Source organism: Aythya fuligula, chromosome 14, assembly GCF_009819795.1.
Source record: "Aythya fuligula isolate bAytFul2 chromosome 14, bAytFul2.pri, whole genome shotgun sequence".
Taxonomy (NCBI): Eukaryota; Metazoa; Chordata; class Aves; order Anseriformes; family Anatidae; genus Aythya; species Aythya fuligula.
Window position 1 is genome coordinate 11,175,255 of NC_045572.1, and position 19,317 is coordinate 11,194,571.

Consider the following 19,317-nt stretch of genomic DNA (forward strand, 5'->3'; position numbering starts at 1 on the left):
AGAAGTGGCTGGCATTTAACAGAAATCCTATTTCCCAACAGAACAGTGCCTGGGGAGATGCAGCCCTGCTCAGCCATCTCACCACCATGACCCTTGGTTTGCAAGCTCAGGAGGCACCTCACTTTATCAAGAGCTGCTCTTGGCTAATGCCGGGTGATGTTTCCAAGAAAAGCCACGGGCAGGAAATATATTTTGCTTGGTGTGTGCTGGCCTTTTTGTAACCTCTCCAGCGGAGTCTGGGTGGAAGGAACCAGCTTGGACACGACTGGAGCTAGGTTGGATTTAGCTGCACCACAAAGTCCAAGCACGGCGAGTGAGCAGAGGGAGGCTTGGCCCCCCTCCGGCCAGCCCCAGCTGCAGGGACCCCTCCAGGTAAAAACCCTGCTCTGTTCCTCACAATGCAGCAGAATTAGAAATACCCCAGCTGCAGGAGGCACATTTCCACGCTGCCCTTTGTGCCAAGACGTCGAGGCAGTTTGCACTCCTAAACCCATTTGGGGCTTCAGTGCATTAGTTTTACGCGGGGAGTCATTTTTCATCTCTCCCTTGACCGCAGCAGCTCTGGGAAGAGGAGCCCGCATTGCCCCCCTCCTGCCTCTCCCCCGCTTATTTCGAGTGAGCACCGGAGCTTCCCCTCGGCTCGATCACACACTTTTTTGTGCATCAGCCGCTTCTCCAAGGACCACAAAGAGAGCTCCAGCAGCTATTTCTAACCTAAGCGAACTTCAGGATCCGCTATGACCAAGCGGTCCCATTTCCCCAAAACCGTGCTGTTTGAGGGACCGCCACCGAGATGCTTCAACCCCCGGCCCACGCCTCGCTTCTGGCACCTCGTCGGGCTGCGGTTGATTTTTATTTTTTTTTTGGGGGGGGAGGCAGCGAGGCCGGGCCTCCGCCCCACAGCCTTTTTCCCATCGGACCTCCCTCCAGGCACCGGGGTCTCGCCGCTCGCCCCCGGGGCTGCCCCGGTCCCGGCTCCTCGGCGGAGCAACAGCGGCCTCCAGTGCCCAAAGCTCCTCCCGCGGGTGCGAGGCTCAGCGAGGCCGGAGGAAAAAAAGTCCACCCCCGCCCACCCCCTCTTTTTTTTTTGGTTTGATAGAAAAAATGCAGCTTTTCTGGGTTTTCCGGAGCGTTGGGTGGATGTGACCTGCAGGGCAGGGCTCAAGCCAGTGGTCCCTGTGCTGTGCGGAGGAGGCAGGGGGGAGGTCGGCGTGGAGGTGACCTCTGGGACCCTTGCTCCTGGCAAAGGTCTTGGAGCACAGGATTTAGTGCTTTGTTCTTAGCGAACGTCAATGAGATTCATGAGAATGCTAAAATCTCCTCTGCTGGAAGTTTAGGAAGGGAAAACAGAAGTCTGGGTGCAATGGGGAGACTTGTTATGCCATGGCCTGACCCTCCTTGGGAATGTCCTGGCCTTTTCCCTGGGGCTCCAGCAGTAATTTTTGCTTTTGTGGATGTTACAGAAAAAAAAAAAAGAAAAAAAAAAAGGAAAAAATAAAAACAAAACCAACCAACCAACCAACCAAACAAACAAAAACCATCAAAACCCCAAACAACAACAACAAAGCCATATTTTACAGGAAGGCTTTTTTGAATGTCAGGGGAAAGGCTGTGCTGTGTGTGTGAGAGAAATCCCAGGGCAAGCCACTGCAGTTCTTCCAGTTTATTAGGAGTCTGTAGAGGTGAGGGACGGCTTTGTGCCATCTTCTCCAGCATGGTTGCACCTTTTAGTTTTGAGCGGGGTCGGAGCGTGGGGACGGGTTTTGGCACTTTCCCCGGTACTTTATCCGCACATTAGTGTGTCTTTGCCTGGAAGAGAGGTTAAAAATGCCTTCAGGTGCTTGATACACAGCAGAGTCTGGTTCAGAGGATGAAGAAAGAAAGGAAAATACTGCTTAAGTCATCATTTAAGCGTTATACACTGTTGTAAGTAAGCTCACATATTTTTGACAGGGAGTTCAGGGTTACCATGGACATAGGTTAATTAATTCCAATAAGCTCAAGAGCTGGCACTTCCTACCACCTCCTGGCAGAATAATTCACCTTTTTGCTGTAAGGACAGATGTTAGGCACCTTTGATGCCTGCCTGGCTGTGAATGATAAAGGTTACGACTTTGTGTGTGGGTTTTTGCAGACAAATGCCTGTCATTGTGTCTTGCTTGGGTCTGCTCCCAACTTCCCTTGCTGACTGCTTCTGCATCAAAAGTGAGGAAAATATTAAAAAGGAACCTGCAAAAAATTGCTGCTGTTATTTTTGCCCAGTAGCGGACCTAAGTACTCTGAATTGCTCTGTTTACACATGGAATCGTGATGTTGTCCTCTTTGGAAAGATCCCCCTGATTCTCAGGTGCATAGTGAAATGCTGGTGAAGTGATTTTCAAGCTATTTTGCAATTTCGAAAGAAGCATTTTGCACGCTGCTGCCAGTGGGATGACCACAGGCAATGGGTGATTTAGTGGTGCACAGAGGCCCGGCAGCTGCTCTCGCTGTAGATATCCCTGGGATCCTTGCAGCCCTCCAGCTGCCATCAGGCCAATTGCATGCCATGAACGGCTGTTCCTAACCCCACAACTTCTTTGCTTGGGATCTTTACTGGGGCGCTGCAGAGCCTGGTGCTTAGAGCCAGAGGGGCAGTGCATTTCCAGGAGCCAGGAGCTTGCACAAACAGGAGTTTGGAGGAGAGGGGACTGTTAATTGTTAAAGCAGGGTGAGCACCAGCACCAACTGCTCCCTTCCCTCTGTGGATCCACCACCAGCTCTCTTTTTCACACCCCATGCTTTTCCTCCCTTGACTCCCGAGGTCTCCATCCCCTTTGAAACCAGGCTCAGCACCAGGAGGATGCATGCAGTGTCCTCAACACCGCTTTGCTCCCTGCGTGCTGGGCTTCGAAGCCTTCCTCGCTCTCGTTCCCCTGCTGCTGGTTCCTGGCCAAAGCCCTAACGATGTTGTGTCTGACGAACCTCCCACCCCCATCTGCTGCACAGCGCAGCCGGCAGCTGGTGCTGGGCTGCTGGCTTCCAGCACGGTCATTACCGCCGCGCCAGGTCATTAACTGTGGCGCCTTCGGTCAGGGGATCCTGCTCAGCACCTCTCTGCCCGACTGCTGCTTCTTCGGCCCTTCAGTGCAAAAGAGCAGGGCAGGAGCAGGGTATGGGGCTAGAGCTCGGGTCAGTGAAGGAAAGAGGGGCTAGTCAGAGCAGCAGTTCTCATCCAGGCTCTTTTCTTTGGTGGTCTGGACTCTGTTCCTTGTTACTGCAGGGTTAGCTGGGAGGAAATGCTCCTAAAAGTAGAATTTGGCTCCACAGCTCCACTCATCCAGGGACAGAAAAGGTGGAATTTGAGCTCCTGTTAAAGGCATGTCTGCGGGTGGCAAATGAGTGTGTGATGATGGCCCCAAAACCCGGCCTCCAACCAGGGAAAGTCAAGGGTGAAGCTCCCTTAGCCCCACAGACTGGGGCACTGGGCCACAGACAAGCCTCAGTCTTCCCAACAGGGATTTTCCAACACCTAATAGCATCGAGTTGGAGGTAATTCCTTCACTCGTCTGACATGGAGCACTTACAATGTATAAATACACTCCGAATTACCCAGGACCCAAGCCAGATGAAATAAAGTAAGTCCTGCCAGACACTTTGCTAGCTATCGGACCTGGCCTTCTGCTGTCAGCGCAATCTGGCACCAGCACAGATTAAATAAAGGCTTCTTAAAAATAACCAGAACAAATTGTAACCTTTCATATGCGGAGAAGACAGAAAGCAGAGCTCAGCTGTAAACTGCTGGTGTGAAAAGCCATGTTTTTTCCTCAGCCACTGCATGTCTGAGCTCAGCTGAAAAAAACTATATTTTCCTGCCTGTGCGCTAGATCTGGACACACTCTGGGGGTTCTGCCATTTGTCTGAGCTCCTGGACACCTGCCAGTGCAGCCGAAGCCATCGCTGCTGCAGGTGTGGGGAGATTTTGGCCGGGTGGTCCCCGTGTGTGGGCAGATGGGGCTGCAGCGTGTGTGCTGTGAGGATCACCCCATGGCCCTATAACGCAGCCAGAGCCCACGTGCTCGGAGCAGCAGGAGCAGCATCTCCGCAGGAGGCCAGATGAGTGCCAGATGTGCTGGGCTGGCTGCCCACACCCCAGCCAGCTGCGTGCTAGCAGCTTGCTTTCTAGGAAATCCCAGGCACATGTGGTACCATCATCTGTGGGGTGCTTGGACTTTGCAGGAGGTCCGTCCCGATACTCACAGGTTCTGGCTGCACAGCAAGCACTCGTTGCTGTATAGGACATCATCCGTGCCACAGATGGGGTCGAAGATCTTTGTACAGCCTTTCCTTAGGTCATAGTTGCCACAGTTTGCCTGGAGATGGGAAGGGATAATGCTGAAATTATTAAACATGCTTTTAGCTTACCGAAAGAGCTTTGCATTCACAGGGTTGTGCATGTCTTGTGTATCTTGGTAACCCATTCCAGCTTGCTCAGCACTCTGCTGTGAACTCTCAGAAACACTGGGACCACGTCACCATCCCTTGGCCAGCTGAACTTCACCTGGCACTCCCATGGGAGTGACAATACTGAGCAAGTAATGCTCCACGGGCAGTCTTTGACCAGGTTCCCCCCAGTTTTTATTGCCTTTGGCCACAGGGATGCCTGCCGTCACATTACAAACTGTAGAGGAATGGGAGTTCTGGTCTTCTTGGCAGGTAACAGCAACGTTCAGCTCTGTATTAAGTTTTCCTCAACTGAGTTTGGGGGAAGTGCAGTGGGAAAACAACACCATTACTGGGATTTTGCTGTGGCACAGCAGGTGGAAGGAGTTTCCTAGGCACCAGGATGTGCTGCCAACCCAGCAGCTCACATTAATTCATTGTATTTAGCAAGAGTGGCTCCCAGGTGCATGGGGCAGTGCTCTCTCCCCTCAGCTGGGCATGCTCTCGTGCTACAGAGAAATGGGAGCCTTCACCTCTGTTCCTTGGTCAGCAGCGCCGTCTGGCTCAGCATCTCCTAGAGAAAATGTGGAGAGAGAGAGAAGACACCTCAGCACCCTTCTTCACTCAGGCTGGCGTCTTTCACAAAAGGTGTTTCAGCCTGAGGACCATACATCTTTATGTTGTGCTTTGAAAAGCCCACCAAATAAATACCTCCCGTCATCTCCCGTTTTGCTGCTGGGTCCCTGCTGCGTCTGCCTCTTCCCCCTGGCAGAAAGACCTCAAGGGTGCAACTCCCTGCCAAGGCCTAACAACTAAACTTAAAGTCTAACAACTTTCCATGATGTTTGTTTCAGCTGCCAAGGAGCAAAGGTGGCTGCTGTTATCTCCTATAACTTGTTTGTGGGTAGCTGAGAAACTCCTGCCGGTGCTGGCCTGCTCCTGGAGTGAATCCAGGGGGATTTTTCTGGTGTCAGTGGTTTTGTACCACAAGGCAGCAGAACAAAAGACAAGTTGTTGAAAGGGAAGATCTCCTGAAGGGTTTCTACTAGAAGGAGAAATGAGTGAACCCCGAGGTCTTACACCAAAGCTGGTGGGAGTAAGCTGTGACTGTGGGCTTCTCCGTGGAGATGCTGGCCCTGAACTGATGGCTAGGATGGCATGGTTGGAACATGTGGTGGGGGTGTTTTCAAAAACAGCCTGAATTTTTCTGTGAAAAAACAGTACTTAAAAGACCTTGCGTTGCCTGTAGATCCAGAAGTCATTTACTTAGAGGATTTAGGCAACATCTACATTACCAGCCAGTGTGGCTCAATAGCTTTGGGGCTGCAGTGGGACCGTTTGGTGCTGAGGACCTGGCAGCTGCACCGTTTGGTGTTTCAGGGACTTTACTTTGGACGAGCACCTGTCCAGTCCCAGGAGCTGAGTCTCGCTATGTGCTTAGCTCCTCTAAAAGGCAGCCATGTTCTATGCTCAGACTGCTCTGCAACGGCAACTGCAGCACGGTAAATAGGATGACGGAGGACTTGCTTCAGAAGCATTGGGAATGAGCCCCCCTAATGCAGAAATCCCTGGTGAGCGGGACCCGAAGAGCAGCAACAGCTCGTGTTCTCATCCCTCTGCACCATATGGGATTTTGAAAACACAGTTGGCTTAAATGTTGACTTTGGGAACGAGATCTGCATTTTCCCTTCTATAGATCTGTTTCCTGTCGTCTTGGCTTTGCTTTTTTTAAAACAAGAACAGCACCTATTCCCTCTAAAAGAACGGCACTTTCCTAGAAACCACCAGCTCCCAGACACGTTCCGGCCCTGAAGGAAAAGTGTCAGCCCAGCAGGTCTGTTCGTTTTGGGAGCCAGGCACCCTTTTAGAGCCTTTCCATCAGGCCTGCTTGCAGACCACCAGTTTGGTGCCCGTTGGCCTTTGCAGCATGCCCTGGGAGTGCTCTCGTTCCCTGCCCAGGGCTGGAGCAAAGTCCCAGCAGCAGCTGGCCTCTTCCCAGCCCTGCCTCCCCACGTGGCAGACGCGGGGGCTTTAGCGAGGAGAGGAACCAGTTCCGAAGCAAAATGTTGCACTCACCTTGGTAGAAGCAGATTGCCAGGAAGAGGAGCAGGAAAATACCGACTGCCTTCATGGTCAAGGTGATACTTGACTGGAGACGGTACAGGGGAAACAGGACAGTTCTGGCTCCCTGAGATCCCACCTCCAGCAGCCCATGCCTGGACCTTTATACCTCTTGCCACCTCTGGCACCACCCTCCATGGCCAGCTCCACCCCGGAGTCTTGCCGTGATGACATTTGACACACGGGGACAAGGCCAGGTGGCAAATGTCACACCAGTGCTCACAGGGCTGAAAGCCTCAGCACTCGCCATGGAGGTCACCATCCTTATCGCTGGTGGGGCTGGTGGCAGACAGCTTGGGTCTGCACTGCAAAACAGGAAAAAAAGTGATTTTGGACAAGAGGGAGGATGGGGAAACGGGCAGGGCGGCAAGGGGAATGCATCAGTGAGCTCGATCCCATTAGTAGGAGTAGAGCAGCTTTGATTAATGACCCTGCCACAGCCACTCGCGGGGCTCTAGGGTGCCACAGCTCCCCTTCCCACCCGGACAGATGGAGGCAGCAGCAGGAGATGATGCTGGAGGGCAGAGAGCCCGGAGGTGCCTTGGGCTCGCTGTGGCTGCACGCTGAGTGCTGTTATTTTGCCTGCACATCTCCCCGATGGCAGGCAGGCAGCTGAAATGAGCTCGCTGGGTCAGATGCTGCCCATCTCCCTGCCTGCATGTTGGAGTAAGCCCCAGGGATCTCCTACATTTACTCCGCCAATAGTGCACTGTGGAGAGCGGATCAGTCCCCTGGGTATTAGAAGGATTAATTAATGTTTCTAAAGCACTTTGATATCTCAGCCATAAATCACTGGAGAAGTGCAAAGCAAATTATTACTAATGGGGGCTTATGACTCAAAGACAGATTTTTAATTAGCTGAACAGAAAAAGTCAATGCCAAGAGCAATTCAAGGAGCTGTTTGTGAGACAGAAATCTCAGCTCACGTCGGCAGCTGCTCCACTGTCCAGGGGAGACCCCGTCCAAACGTGGCTCTGGAGGATGCTTTCCCCTGCCAGAAATGTCCCTTGGGAGGCTGTTTATGTGGGGTTGGAGACTTTCCCTGCTTTCACCTGGGCTTTCCTCTGCTCTCCCTGGGGCGAGCAGCAGCACGAGGCTCTTAACAGCATCTCTCATTTCATTAACTCAGAGCAGAAAGCTGGCTGTAGGTACGACCTCCTGAGCCAGCTGTGAGCAGCTGGGCTGGGTGCTCCGTGGTCTCTGTGAGCAAGCAGGAGCCCTTTAGTGAGCCCAGAACAAAGATCCCCATGGCAGCATCACCCTCTGAGGAGCAAGGGAGGGAGGGACGGTCATTTTTAACAACAGAAGGAGGTTCATCTTGATCCAGCACTGCCCCCATCGCTCCTCCAACACACCTGGCAGGTGAATAAAGCAGATGATGCCAAGAGGTGCTTTGGTCTCGCTTCCCAAAGCTGGAAGAGGACTTAGCCAAGGCGTTTATGGTTATACGCCAGGCCAACTGGGGATAAGATTTTTCTTTTCAATCTGTAACACATGTAAATAGAGCAGTGCTGAAAAGAGTTTCTCTGATTACCCTTGTTTAGGATGTGCCCACTCATGGTAAAACATATTTGCACATTTTCTAGTTTAGAGAGCCTCACTCTAGCCAGGAAATGTGATAGTTTTGGTTGTCCAGAAACAGAAACGTCTTTCCTCAGATTCCTTGGAAACATCCAGGCACATCTCCAAAGTTGAGTTTGGTGGGTAAATCCTCAGTGTTTACGAAAGCTGCTCCGCAGATGGGAGCTGTTGGCTCCTGGGACTTTTCAAGTGTGTATAATACTGTGGTTTTCATCTTTCCTTCCTCTGCAAGTCAGGGGCACTGAAGCAGGGACCATCTGCTGACCTCTCCCTGCCTCCTGGACACTTCTCTCCTCATCTTCCGTTTTTAGGATCCTGTTGGGTTTGTAGTGACTTAATTTCACGTCTGTGCCCCCTCCAAGAGCTGTACGAGATCAAGCACTTTAATACCGAAACAGGTTGAAGGAACTCCACATTATGCAACACAACCAACTGAATTTTATTATTGCCTAACAAATTGAGCCAAACCAAACGATTTAAGGGCAGTTGCCTCTGCCAAAAGAACAACACGGGTTGCTAGTACTGCTGCAGCCAAACAGCAGCACACGAGGGCTTTAATGCGGGTTCTCTGTTAGCAGTTGCCCTCCCTCCCCAGACGCCTCTCCTGGCACCTGTGTGCTAGTGAGATGCCTTCAAAATGTGGGATTTCACATTCTGTGGGATTTCACCTCTCTCCTGATTGACATATTCTACATCCCTCAGGAAACAGAAATGCTCGGGGCTTTTTTTTTTTTTTTTTCTTTTTTTTTTTTCTTTGAGTGGGGAGGAATGAAAAAGAGCTGTGAACCGCTACTGCGCTGGGTGCTCCTGGGAGAGGGAGCAGGGAGATGTCTTCAGCAGTGTGGGCTTTCTCGTGATGTGCCACCTTGTCAGAGCAGCCTGTTCCTTCCAACACAGCAGCCGGAGGAGCAGAGAACCATGAGTCAGGCGGCTCCCCCCGCCTGCTGTGCGACTAGCCGAGCTCAGCACCCGTCGCGGGGAGATGGCGAGGACCCGCAGGCTCCGAAGCTAATGCAAAGCCCCATTCACTGTGCAGAGTGAGATGCCTGGCCGTGACAGGCTGGAGAAGCACTTGTTGCACCGGGGCTGGATTTTTTTTATTTTTATTTTTTTTAATGTTTGATATACTGAGAAAAACCAGCAGCAGTGCCCCGGGGAAGAGTTGCAACAGAGTCACCAGTCAAAAGCATTCAGAGATCACAACCCAGGCCCAGATGATCATGAATCACAGCTTAGAAGCCACAAATGGTTCTTAAGTCCCTTCAGAATAATGGCATTTGCCAACAGGCTCCTTTGAGGTGGTTCACATTTTCCAGCCTTCTTCTGAAGCCGAGAGGCACTGGGCTGAAGCAGGAGCAGAGCAGCTCTGCAGTGCCAGGCCTGGGCGTTAAATGGGCAATACGGCACGCTTGTACTGGTGGTGCTGGGGCTGCCTGGGGGCTCATCTGCTGGGGATGGTGGCCAAGGGATGGCCCTGCAGTCCCATCCCAACCCCTGCCACCAAGCAGTGGCCGTGCAGCCCAGACCCCGCACCGTGGCCCTGTGCTGGTGCCATCCCAGGGCTTTGGTTGCTTGGGGGAGGTGGTGGTGGCCTTCCTTCAGAGGCATGGAGGCAAAACATCCTTTGGGGACCTGCAGAAGGGTCCTCAGTCCTCACTGTGTTAACAAGGCAGGCAGGAGGCTGGTTGCTGCCCTGCAGTGGCAGCACTTGGGGTGGAAGGAGTGGGGGCTGGAGAAAGGCAAATAGGAAGCCCAGGAGACACAAGAGACATTTCCCAATAAGGCCAAAGCTCTCTTGGGTCCAAATCCCTAAAGCTCTGCTCTCTGCTCACTTTGCCAGGCCCAGAGCTTGTAGCCGTATCTGTGACGTTGCCTGTGGTATCTGAGATGGCTTTGAAAGCAGTCTGTGCAGACAGGGCAGATGAATGGGCCTTGTGCAGGGTGAGCCCACATAGGGGAGGAGGAGATCTGGGTGTGCACCCTCCTTGGTGCCTGCAGAGAGATCTGCAGGTCACCTGGAGGAAGGGGAATGGTGCAGCTGGATCCACTTGGGCCCTGGGGGCAAAGCAAATCGTTTTGCATCAGGAAGGTGAGGGCTGGCCACTGTGCAGTGATCAGCTGTTCTTGTATCCAGGGGCTGCAGCTGAAACACAGATTTCCTACAGAAATAAACACAAACAAACACATAATTTGGCCACTTGTTAATCCATAGTGATTCTGTCTTGCATTCTTTGTCGTTAATGCTGGAAAAACTATTTTGTTGCTCAGTGTGTATGGAAGATATTGAGCACTCAGACAGTTTAGGAAGAGGAAACCTCTGACTAACTGGTGTGAAAATACCACTTATTTTCTCCAGCTGTAGGAGACTCTTTGGAGCCCAGGACAGTATATCAATTTGTTTTCTCCTCTTTCCTGGGATGAAATGCTGTCCCTGGGGCCTCTGGTTTCAGGGGAGGAGGCTGAGCATAGTCACGGGCGAGAATTAGCAAATGATCATTCCTACTTTTACCAAAGCTTCTGTTTGTTACCCTTCAACAAGGGCAGCGTGGCCACGATAACAACCTTTGGAAATCTGCAGGCATCGGCGGCTTCGCCTGAGGATGGGTATTGCTGACAACAGTGTCTGAAAACAAAAGCGTCGCATAAATCATAGCTTGGGTTGTTCAGAAGAGGCTGTGCCTGAATGCCAATCAAATGCTTCCTGAGGAGGATGAATGTGCTGGGGACAGGCGACGTGTTTGCACAGATTGCTGGCTGAAATTGGCTGGGCTGCAGCTGCACGACTCTCTGGCGTGGGGGCAAGCTCCCAGCCCAGCTCCTGGCCTGTTTGCCCGTCCTGTCTCACCACTGCAGGGACACCAAGCCAAGAAATCTGCTGTGGCTTTCAGGGTGAGGGCATGTGGCTGGTGGGACCAGCAATGGTCATGGCAGTGGTTTCAGGGCACTGGTCCTTGCAGAGCTTGTCCCTGCAGGGACTGTTCACCCTGCAGCAATCCCGGGTGAGGGGCAATGCAGGGTGCTCCCAGCAGGGCTTTCTCTCCCCCTTTTTTCTGCCCCTCTCCTCAGCTCCTCTGTGGGGTCTCCACGGGCCGTGGGAGCACATGGGGTCAGTTGCCCAGAAGCTACATACAACGCAGAGCTCTGCTCTTCTTGCTTTCACTGGCATTATTGGAGAAAAAAGCATCATTTTCCCACTCCTACAGCAAATGCCTAAAGCAAAGAATTCCTTTATAAAATTGCTTCTTTATTAAACTCTTTCTGCCTCCCACCTCCAGTGCCCTTGTGGCTGCCAGGGCGATCCAGGGCAAAGCGATTAAGTGCTGCGGTCAATAATTGGATGAACACGGTTTTCAATCTCCTCCAGCAAGGGACTCTACTTTTCTCCAAACTAAAGCAGCCCCCCCCCCCCCCCCCCCCCCCCCCGCCCACTCCTTCTTCCTCGCAGCTGAAGGACATGCAAGGATTTGGCATACCCCTTTTTCTCAGGGTCACAGACTCCTGGAGGATGATCTGGTCTAATCTGACCTTCATAGCACAGCCCAGCTCTGCCCCTGCTCCCATGGTCCATGTGTGCCTCACCCAGGGCTGGACCTTGCTTATAAGTGAGTGAATAATTGATCAGGGCACTGGGAGAAGACGGAGCTGCACAGAAAAAGGATGGGAGTTGATGGAGACAAGTTGCAGGAAGGCTCATCCCAGCTGTATGCAATGAAAAAAATCCACCCTGAGGGTGGCCAAGCACTGCTGGGGGGCCAGCACTGCAGTCGAGCACTGCAGTCCCCAGCCTTGGAGAGGTTCCTGACCTGGATGAGCAAGCCAGTGCCTTCCACGAAAGCTCTCAAAAGCCAGCAGAGAAGCAACAGCTTGTTCCCTCTGTGGTCCTTAACTAACCCAATGTACCCAAGACCAGGAGCTTTTTTTAGGCTGCTCTCCATGGATATTTTCACATTTCTTATATTCCTTCTTAATTTCTTGAAAACATATGTCAAATTTTGTCAGGTTTTTGTACTACTTTCCATTGCTTTGGAATGCAGTAAATAAACAATCAAACGAAAATTGCGAAAGACTTCCATTGCAACCCCAGGAACATTTGGAATTTGTAGCTAATCCCATGGGTGCCGCTGGCAGAGCTAACCACTATTGATATGTGGCTTGCTCCCCGGCCCAGGGCCCCGGAAAACACTGCTATGTTTCTGATTTCAGTGAAATATGTGGCTAGAAGTGGCCGAAGCTCTTAGGTCTATCTCACTGCACCATTTCAGACAATTAGAAGAGACGAGGCTTTTCTGCCAGAAACCTCTCCGCCTCTTAGCAATGTGGGAAAATCTGGCTATGAAAAAAAAAATATAAAAAATAGAAAGATGCAGAAAGGAAGGGAAAAGTAATGAAAGCTATGAAATGAGGCTTTCATTTCTGACAACATTTCTTCTTCCCATTAGCCACGGAGAAAATTTAAAATGAGAAGGGTGTTTTTTTTCCACAGGCTGATAGAAATGAGATTTTGGGAGGAAAAAGAAAAAGTAGCGGATGTGGGTTAGAGCTGGTGACAGTGTTTCTATTGCTGGACTCTGATCCTGAACATGTCAAAAAAGAGAGAGAAAATCTTGGTAGAGGTTAGAAACGCTGCTTCTGTTTCCAGAGATGGCTTTTCCTCGAAACCTAGCTGCCATGAAGCACTGTGAGGCTCATGGCAAGTTCTTTCAAAAGTTCATTTATAAATTTGGATTGCATTCATGACGAGCTCTTCCCCTGCCAGCATCTAATGTTAACTCTGGTTGCTGTAGCTGCAATAAAGTTGCGTTTATCGTCCTGCTGACTGTTCGTATCTGCTCTTTGGTGTGGGTAAGCAATGTTCCTGCACCCTCCTGTGTGTCAGCATGCCACACACCTCCCGAGTGAAAGCTCCCCAGAGCTAATAAATGTTGGTTGAATACCACTGACAAAATTCAGCTACCTGCTGTTGACCCTTGGGTTGGGCTGAGGCTAGACAAGGCCCGATTAACACTTGCTCCGCTTCTTAATGACCACTTAAGCTCAAAGACAGAAGCTGAAAGTTGAAGGCAGCTGAATTAAGGTGCTCTGGGCCTTAGCTGATGGCTTCTGCTTATTGTCCCTCCAAAAGTGTGTTTTGGTTTGAACACCACGAGCTGCTGTCCTGGCCAGCAGCAGGAGGATATGGCTATGAGGTTTTGGGGAAAAGACACCGGGGTCTGAGAGCATCAGTGCTGGCAGCCCTGCCATGAAGAGAGTGCTGCGGCTTGGTGTGCTTTCAGCTTTGGTCAATGGCCTTGATTAAAGAAGGATTTTGTCTTTGATTTAGGCAGCCTTTGAACACAGTGGCTAAACATTTCCTTTCAATCAAGGGTTTCCCTTTGATTTCTGCATGTAGTCAGCTCCCCATGTCCCTCGGTGAGCTTTGCACTTGAATCGCTTCCCTAATAAATGTGACATTATTTTTGATGCCTGGTACGTTGTTAGCCTGGTTGGGAGAGCACGGTGCGTTGCAGTGAAAGCACCGTCTTCAGCCCATCAGGGATGTGAGGAGCGGTCCTTTTGCTCTGGTAATGGAGATTAAATAAGCCACTGCTGAACCTTCTTTCCCAAGCAGCTTTTAAATTTTTTTTTTTTTATTTCTTTGTTTTTTTTTTTTTTTTTTTCTTTCTTCTTTTTTTTCCCCTCTACATGAGGAAGTGGCTGCCAAAGCCCATGGCTGCTGCCTGCAGTACGCTTTTCCTTCTTATCCTCATTCTTCCCTGCCAAGGATCCTCTTTTCTTCATTTCTTCCTCTTTTCTGAGCTTCTGGAGGCCCCTGGCTCATAACTTCACACCTCCCTTAGCAAGAAATTTGGCTTTCCTGTGTAAAGACAGCTGAGGTTCCCATGCTATGCCATGCTTTCCATAGGAAGTGCTCAGAGATGCTACAGAAGAAGAAACCCAAGCTGAAGGCAGCCCCGCAGCTGTTTGGGGCAGCTCTCATCCAGCACAGATCTACTCGCCAGGAGCAGCTGGTGATGCTGGTGCCATTCCTTCATTCTGTGCCTGCCTGACATTTGTGTCCTTTCACTGGAGCGGGCGCTTTGTTGGGCAGGGGCAGCCTTTCTCAGCAGACCCAGGCTCTGCAGTTTCTTTGATCCTGTAACTTCAGCTTCCAGCCTTACAGAGCCCTGGGACGTTTATGGACGCAGAACAAAGATGCACAAATGATAATTGAAGCCTCTACACAAATGCTCAGCGCTGGCCAGGAGTGTAAGTCACAAGTAATTATCATGATGCCCGGCTTTGCATTTACAATGCCATATTGTTATAAATTAAAAGCAATGTTATGAGACTTAGAAAGTCAGAATTGGACTGGAGAGGTAAAATCCAGGAGGAGGCCTCTGGGTCCTTCAGAAGACAGCGTGCCGTATGGCCCCTTTAGTGCCCAGTGCCCAGGCCCAGCACTGCAGAGCAGCTCTGCTCCTGCTTCAGCCCAGTGCCTCTCAGCTTCAGAAGAAGGCTGGAAAATGTGAACCACCTCAAAGGAGCCTGTTGGTAAATGCCATTATTCTGAAGGGGCTTAAGAACCATTTGTGGCTTCTAAGCTGTGATTCATGATCATCTGGGCCTGGTTTGTGATCTCTGAATGCTTTTGGCTGGTGACTGTTGAAATTTTCCTGGGGCGCTGTTGGAGCATGCTGCTTCTTGCCTCTCTCTGGACTTCAAAACATTAAAGTCCTTGACAAAAATTAAATCCTAGCCCTCTTGTGAGGACGCAGGCAGCTTTCTGCTGTGCAGATCCCTCCCTGTCTGGGAAGTGCAGGCACCAAGCTCAGTGTTGTCCACTGGCCTTCCTCCCACCCTATTTCTCAGTTTGCTTGGTGTGTGCACCGCCTGCCTGAGCTGCCGCATCCGACCCCTCTCTCTTTTTCCAGCCTACACACAGGATTGCTCCCAACCTGGCCCCGACGAACAGTGTTGGATGGGCTGTAAGGCAGCACGTGTGTCCTGCTGCCCCAGGCTTGCAGAGGCACCTCGGCGCATGCAATGCAGTGTGTGCACCTCGAGGTCAGCTGTGGTGAGCCACCGCCACGGGGCGGTGTCACCCCATGTCACAGCTGTGTCCCTTCCCTGTGTGTCAGCAGGCAAGAGCTGGCCTGTGTCACTGCAGAGTCACAGGAAAGATCAAGACGAGACATGGAAGATGTATTGTTTGCAAGAGATGTGAGGAGAAGCAGCTTCGGCTTGCAGCAGCTCCAGATGGACATGGGCAGATGCTCTACAAGCCATCACGTGGGGGACACGCTGCCCTGCTCTCTGGAGCCTCTGGGAGATACACAGATATCTGTGGTTTCTCTCCCACCACCTCCAGTCCCACAATAACAGCAAAGCAGAGTTTGTGGTGAACACAAAATAACCCGAAGCAGAGCTCCTGCCCAGGACTTGTCCTTGTCCCCAGGCTGGCGTGATGTCCCCTTCATTCCCACACATGGGTTTCTTCTTGCACTGATGCAAGCATCCCTCTGGAAGTGGTGTCACATCATCCCCTGGGGCATCAGTGCCTTCTCCCTGCTGTCCTGCACTGGTTCTGGGGACCTCCAGCTCCTCCCAAGCCATGTGGAGCCTGGTCTGGGAGGACAAATCCAGGCGGGGGTCCCTGGCTCCTGCTTGGGTGCGATACAGGGACCCCTCAGCTCGGCAGGTGGTGGGATGGGAGCCTAACAGGAGCCCTGGCAGAGCAGGGAGGGCTTGTCACCAGAGGCGTGTCTTCATCAGGGTGCAGGTCACAATTCCCCTCCGTAGGGAGGAAGTTTAAATAAAAGATGTGGTGCCTTCCCCCAGGCCAGAAGGACAACAGCTGCTAAGCGCTGTTAATGTTAAAAGCCCTCAATTAGGAGAACCGCTGAGGGACAGCACAGGAAGCCAGATATAACTAAAATAACTACTGCGAGGCACTGCCATGAGGGGTGAGACCCCTTCCTGCCTGCACCCCAAGGTGCAGGAAGGATTTGTTCTGCTCCCTCCTTGCAAAACAGCCCCACACACCCGGCCAGGCTGTCATCAGTGGGTCCTGCGGGCATGGCAAACTATCGGGTTTTTAGCTTCGCATCCAAATGCTCTGCTTTTTCCCATAGACGTTAGGCAGCTTTTTTTTTTTTTTTTTTTTTTTTTAATGCATAAAGACAACCAATTTTTCTCATTGGAAATAAAAAGCCTCTGACATCACCTGCTGCTTATCTTGCTGCAGTGACATGTAGTTTCTTTCCAAGCCTAAAGAGCACAACCCTGACTCCAATAGGGGCTTAATTGCTTTCAATCCTGTTGATTGAATTTGGCTCTCCTGTGCCACTTAGCACTGACTGAAGGAGGGAAACAGGAAATAGAGAAAAAAAAAGAAAAGAAATTTGGGAAACAAGCTCAGCTGGCCCAAGGGACATGACTCCTGCAGACATTATAAATGCATGTGCCCCTAAGCAGGGGGCTTTCTGAATGGGGTAGGCAGTGATGGGGTCGTGTTGGGAAGTGTTTTGGGGGCTGTATTAGGAAGAAGTGGCTCCTTCAGTGACTGCTGGCCTTTGAGAAGTCTGTGGGCTAAATACTAGGTTTGAAATTAAGGTAAATTCTAGGTAATAATGAGATTTGGGGTTGTAGGGGACTGCCTGTGCTCTTGGGGTGGCCCTGCTTGTGTATGGCTGTGACCTGTTTCAAACCCCAGCATTTTGGGGAGCAGGTAAGGTAACTTTGGAAGAGGTGGCTCTCTCTGGGTGGACCTCTTGCAGATGGCTTGGAGGAAAAAGCTACTCCACCAGCAGTGTGTCTGCATCTGCCTTGCTCATGGACAGGCAGGTTTCTGGTGTGTGCCAGGTTTTGGAGGAGCCCTGCTGCGCTAACACCTGCACTGGCATCTGTGCTTACTCATGTCTCCCGCAGCACGAGAGGAGAGTGACCTCTCTAGAAGTCAGCTGGCTATTCCTGGTTGTGCGGGCAGCATTTGCTGTGAGAATAAGAATTTGAGAGGGAGCTTCCTCGGCTGTGCGCTCTGTTCCCTTTTCACAAAGGGGCTGTGTGAAATCTCCGTGGTGTTTGGGCTTCTGGTCCCCCTCAGAGAAGTGCAGAGAGTGGCTGCAGCCTCTGTCTATGAGACAGTTGGGTAACAGTGGTGAAGTCTGGCTGCTGTTGTCTTGATTTCTGGAGCGAGATCTGCATGTTAACGAAATCCGTGGGCATCCCTCCCACGCAGCCAGGGCAGCGCCGTGCTGCTGTGCCGCATGCAGGCAGACCACGGGCGCATCGTGAGGTGCTGCTTCTGCTGAGCTCCCTGCCTGTTAGCTCCGGCCCTCTGCATGCTCCCTGGTGCTGCTGTGATCGTTCCCAGGCTGCAGAAGCAGCAGCCAGGAGTGTTTAGGGGAGTGCTGCCAAATAACAGCACGGCGAGGCCTTGTGGTAAAGATCATGTAAGCCTAAAATCAGAGATCTGAGGTGAGTCAGAGGTTTAATTTAATTAGGTCTAAAATTAGAGCAGAGCCTCTGTAAGGGGGAGGCAGGGCGGAGGAAGTAAGATTTGGGGTATGCTTTTAAGTGAGGATTGGGGAGTATAGGCTTGTGCTGTTTATACAGACTGATGGCAGTGTCCCGTGGGCTTTAATATATTTAATAAGCACGTTTTGAGCACAAATTAGTGTGCACAGCTGAGTACTGCCATTTGCTGTATAACTCTGGCTAGTCAATTAATTTCTAGTTTTGCTTCCACATGTGAACGATGCTCTCTTGTCTTTTGTCTTTCCTCTCTTTATAGTTTCTGTGGAAAAGAATATTGCCTTTCAACATGTGCATATTATCCAGTACCTGGCACAATGGCACTAGGGCTTGTAGTGACTGCTGCAGTGTAAATAATCAGTAATAATGGTAGTTCATACACAAAGAATGTGCCAACACTATTATTTCTGAAGATTTTCCCTTTTTAACTTTTCTGTAAACCAGCTTAAATATCTGTCCTCATGAATCATTTGGCCTCTTTCACTTCTTAAAGCAAATGTTAATGGATGTTGGTCAAGAATGTTGGTAGGATGTGACCTAAGGATCTTGTTGGCCAGTTAGTGAAAAAGCAAGCTTGGGCTTGAAAAGAGCTTAGGAAATGTATTTTTTGGGAGGATCATACTTAACTGAGAAAGAGCAGGTTGAAGGTTAATAAGTTTGGGAACATGATTAAGAATCCACCCACATTAAGAAACTTCTTGTGGTGAATGTCAGAAGCCTTCCTGGTCCCTGAGGGCCCTGGGCTCCTGCTGGTGGCTTTGTCTGGGGATTTGATTCTTGTCTGGGCCATGCTGTCCTGCTGCCTGGAGGAGTTTGTAGGGACTTTGAGGGGGTGTTGCATCACTACAGGGTTAAGCTAAGTACTGCAGCTGTTACCTAGGGCATCTTGGGTTCTTGCACGCTATGCATTTGAAATGTCAAATGTACAATCTAATCATGGTGCATGAACAGAGTGGGGTTATCTTGTTGCCTGGTGTTCTTAAGCAGCTTGGGGTCCTCTCAATGCACCCAGAACATTGGGAGAGGTTCAAAAGGGGGAATAGATGGTGGAAATCTTCAAGAAAGATAAGCAACAAAGGTTAACAGCTGGGAAACATCCAGGGAGAAAGATGTTGTTGCTCAATTTGTTGCTTGCTGCTTCCCAGTGCAGGTACCTGTCTTCTTCCCTCCCTGAAGAATTGTCTTGGGATATGGCATCAAATCCTATGCTACACTGATGGCCTTGCCAGATGGCACATGGTCCACAGCTCAGTGTCTGTCCTGTACACTCACATGGAAAGAGGTAATGGCCCAAGAAGCTGCCAAGAATATTATGCAGAGGTACTGCTGCTTCGGGGGTTTGAATAGCACATGAGGTTTGTGTGGATGGGAAAGCTTCCAGCAAAAAGTTTTGCTGGTGTGTTGGCAAGTGGAGGCCATGCAGATGCTTTGACTGTTGGATGAACTTGTTATATGGACTAACATGTGCCAAGGAGATCAGAGGAGGACTGTTGAGATCTGAGTGAGGACAGAGGCTTGATGCACACAGAATGGCCTGTGGCTGTGTCTAGGTTGGGATTATCTAGTCTAGGTCAGCCTGCCAAGCAGCAGTTAGGTGCAGGGATCTGGCTTTTATTGCTGTATGAAAAGGGGATCAGGAGTTGTGTATCATTGTGCATCATTATATTGGCCCAAGGTGAGGCT

The 19,317-nt window shown here is 50.8% G+C and overlaps 1 protein-coding gene across 1 annotated transcript; it reads right to left on the minus strand.

The window, feature by feature from the left end:
• Positions 1–1,727: 1,727 nt before the first annotated feature.
• Positions 1,728–6,550, minus strand: LOC116494976 (pancreatic secretory trypsin inhibitor-like). Its single transcript, XM_032197139.1, has 4 exons — positions 6,496–6,550; positions 4,953–4,993; positions 4,237–4,349; positions 1,728–1,809 (listed from the first exon to the last, which is right to left on the minus strand). The coding sequence occupies exons 1-4, from the start codon at positions 6,548–6,550 to the stop codon at positions 1,728–1,730; spliced, it is 291 nt and encodes a 96-aa protein (XP_032053030.1).
• Positions 6,551–19,317: the final 12,767 nt, after the last annotated feature.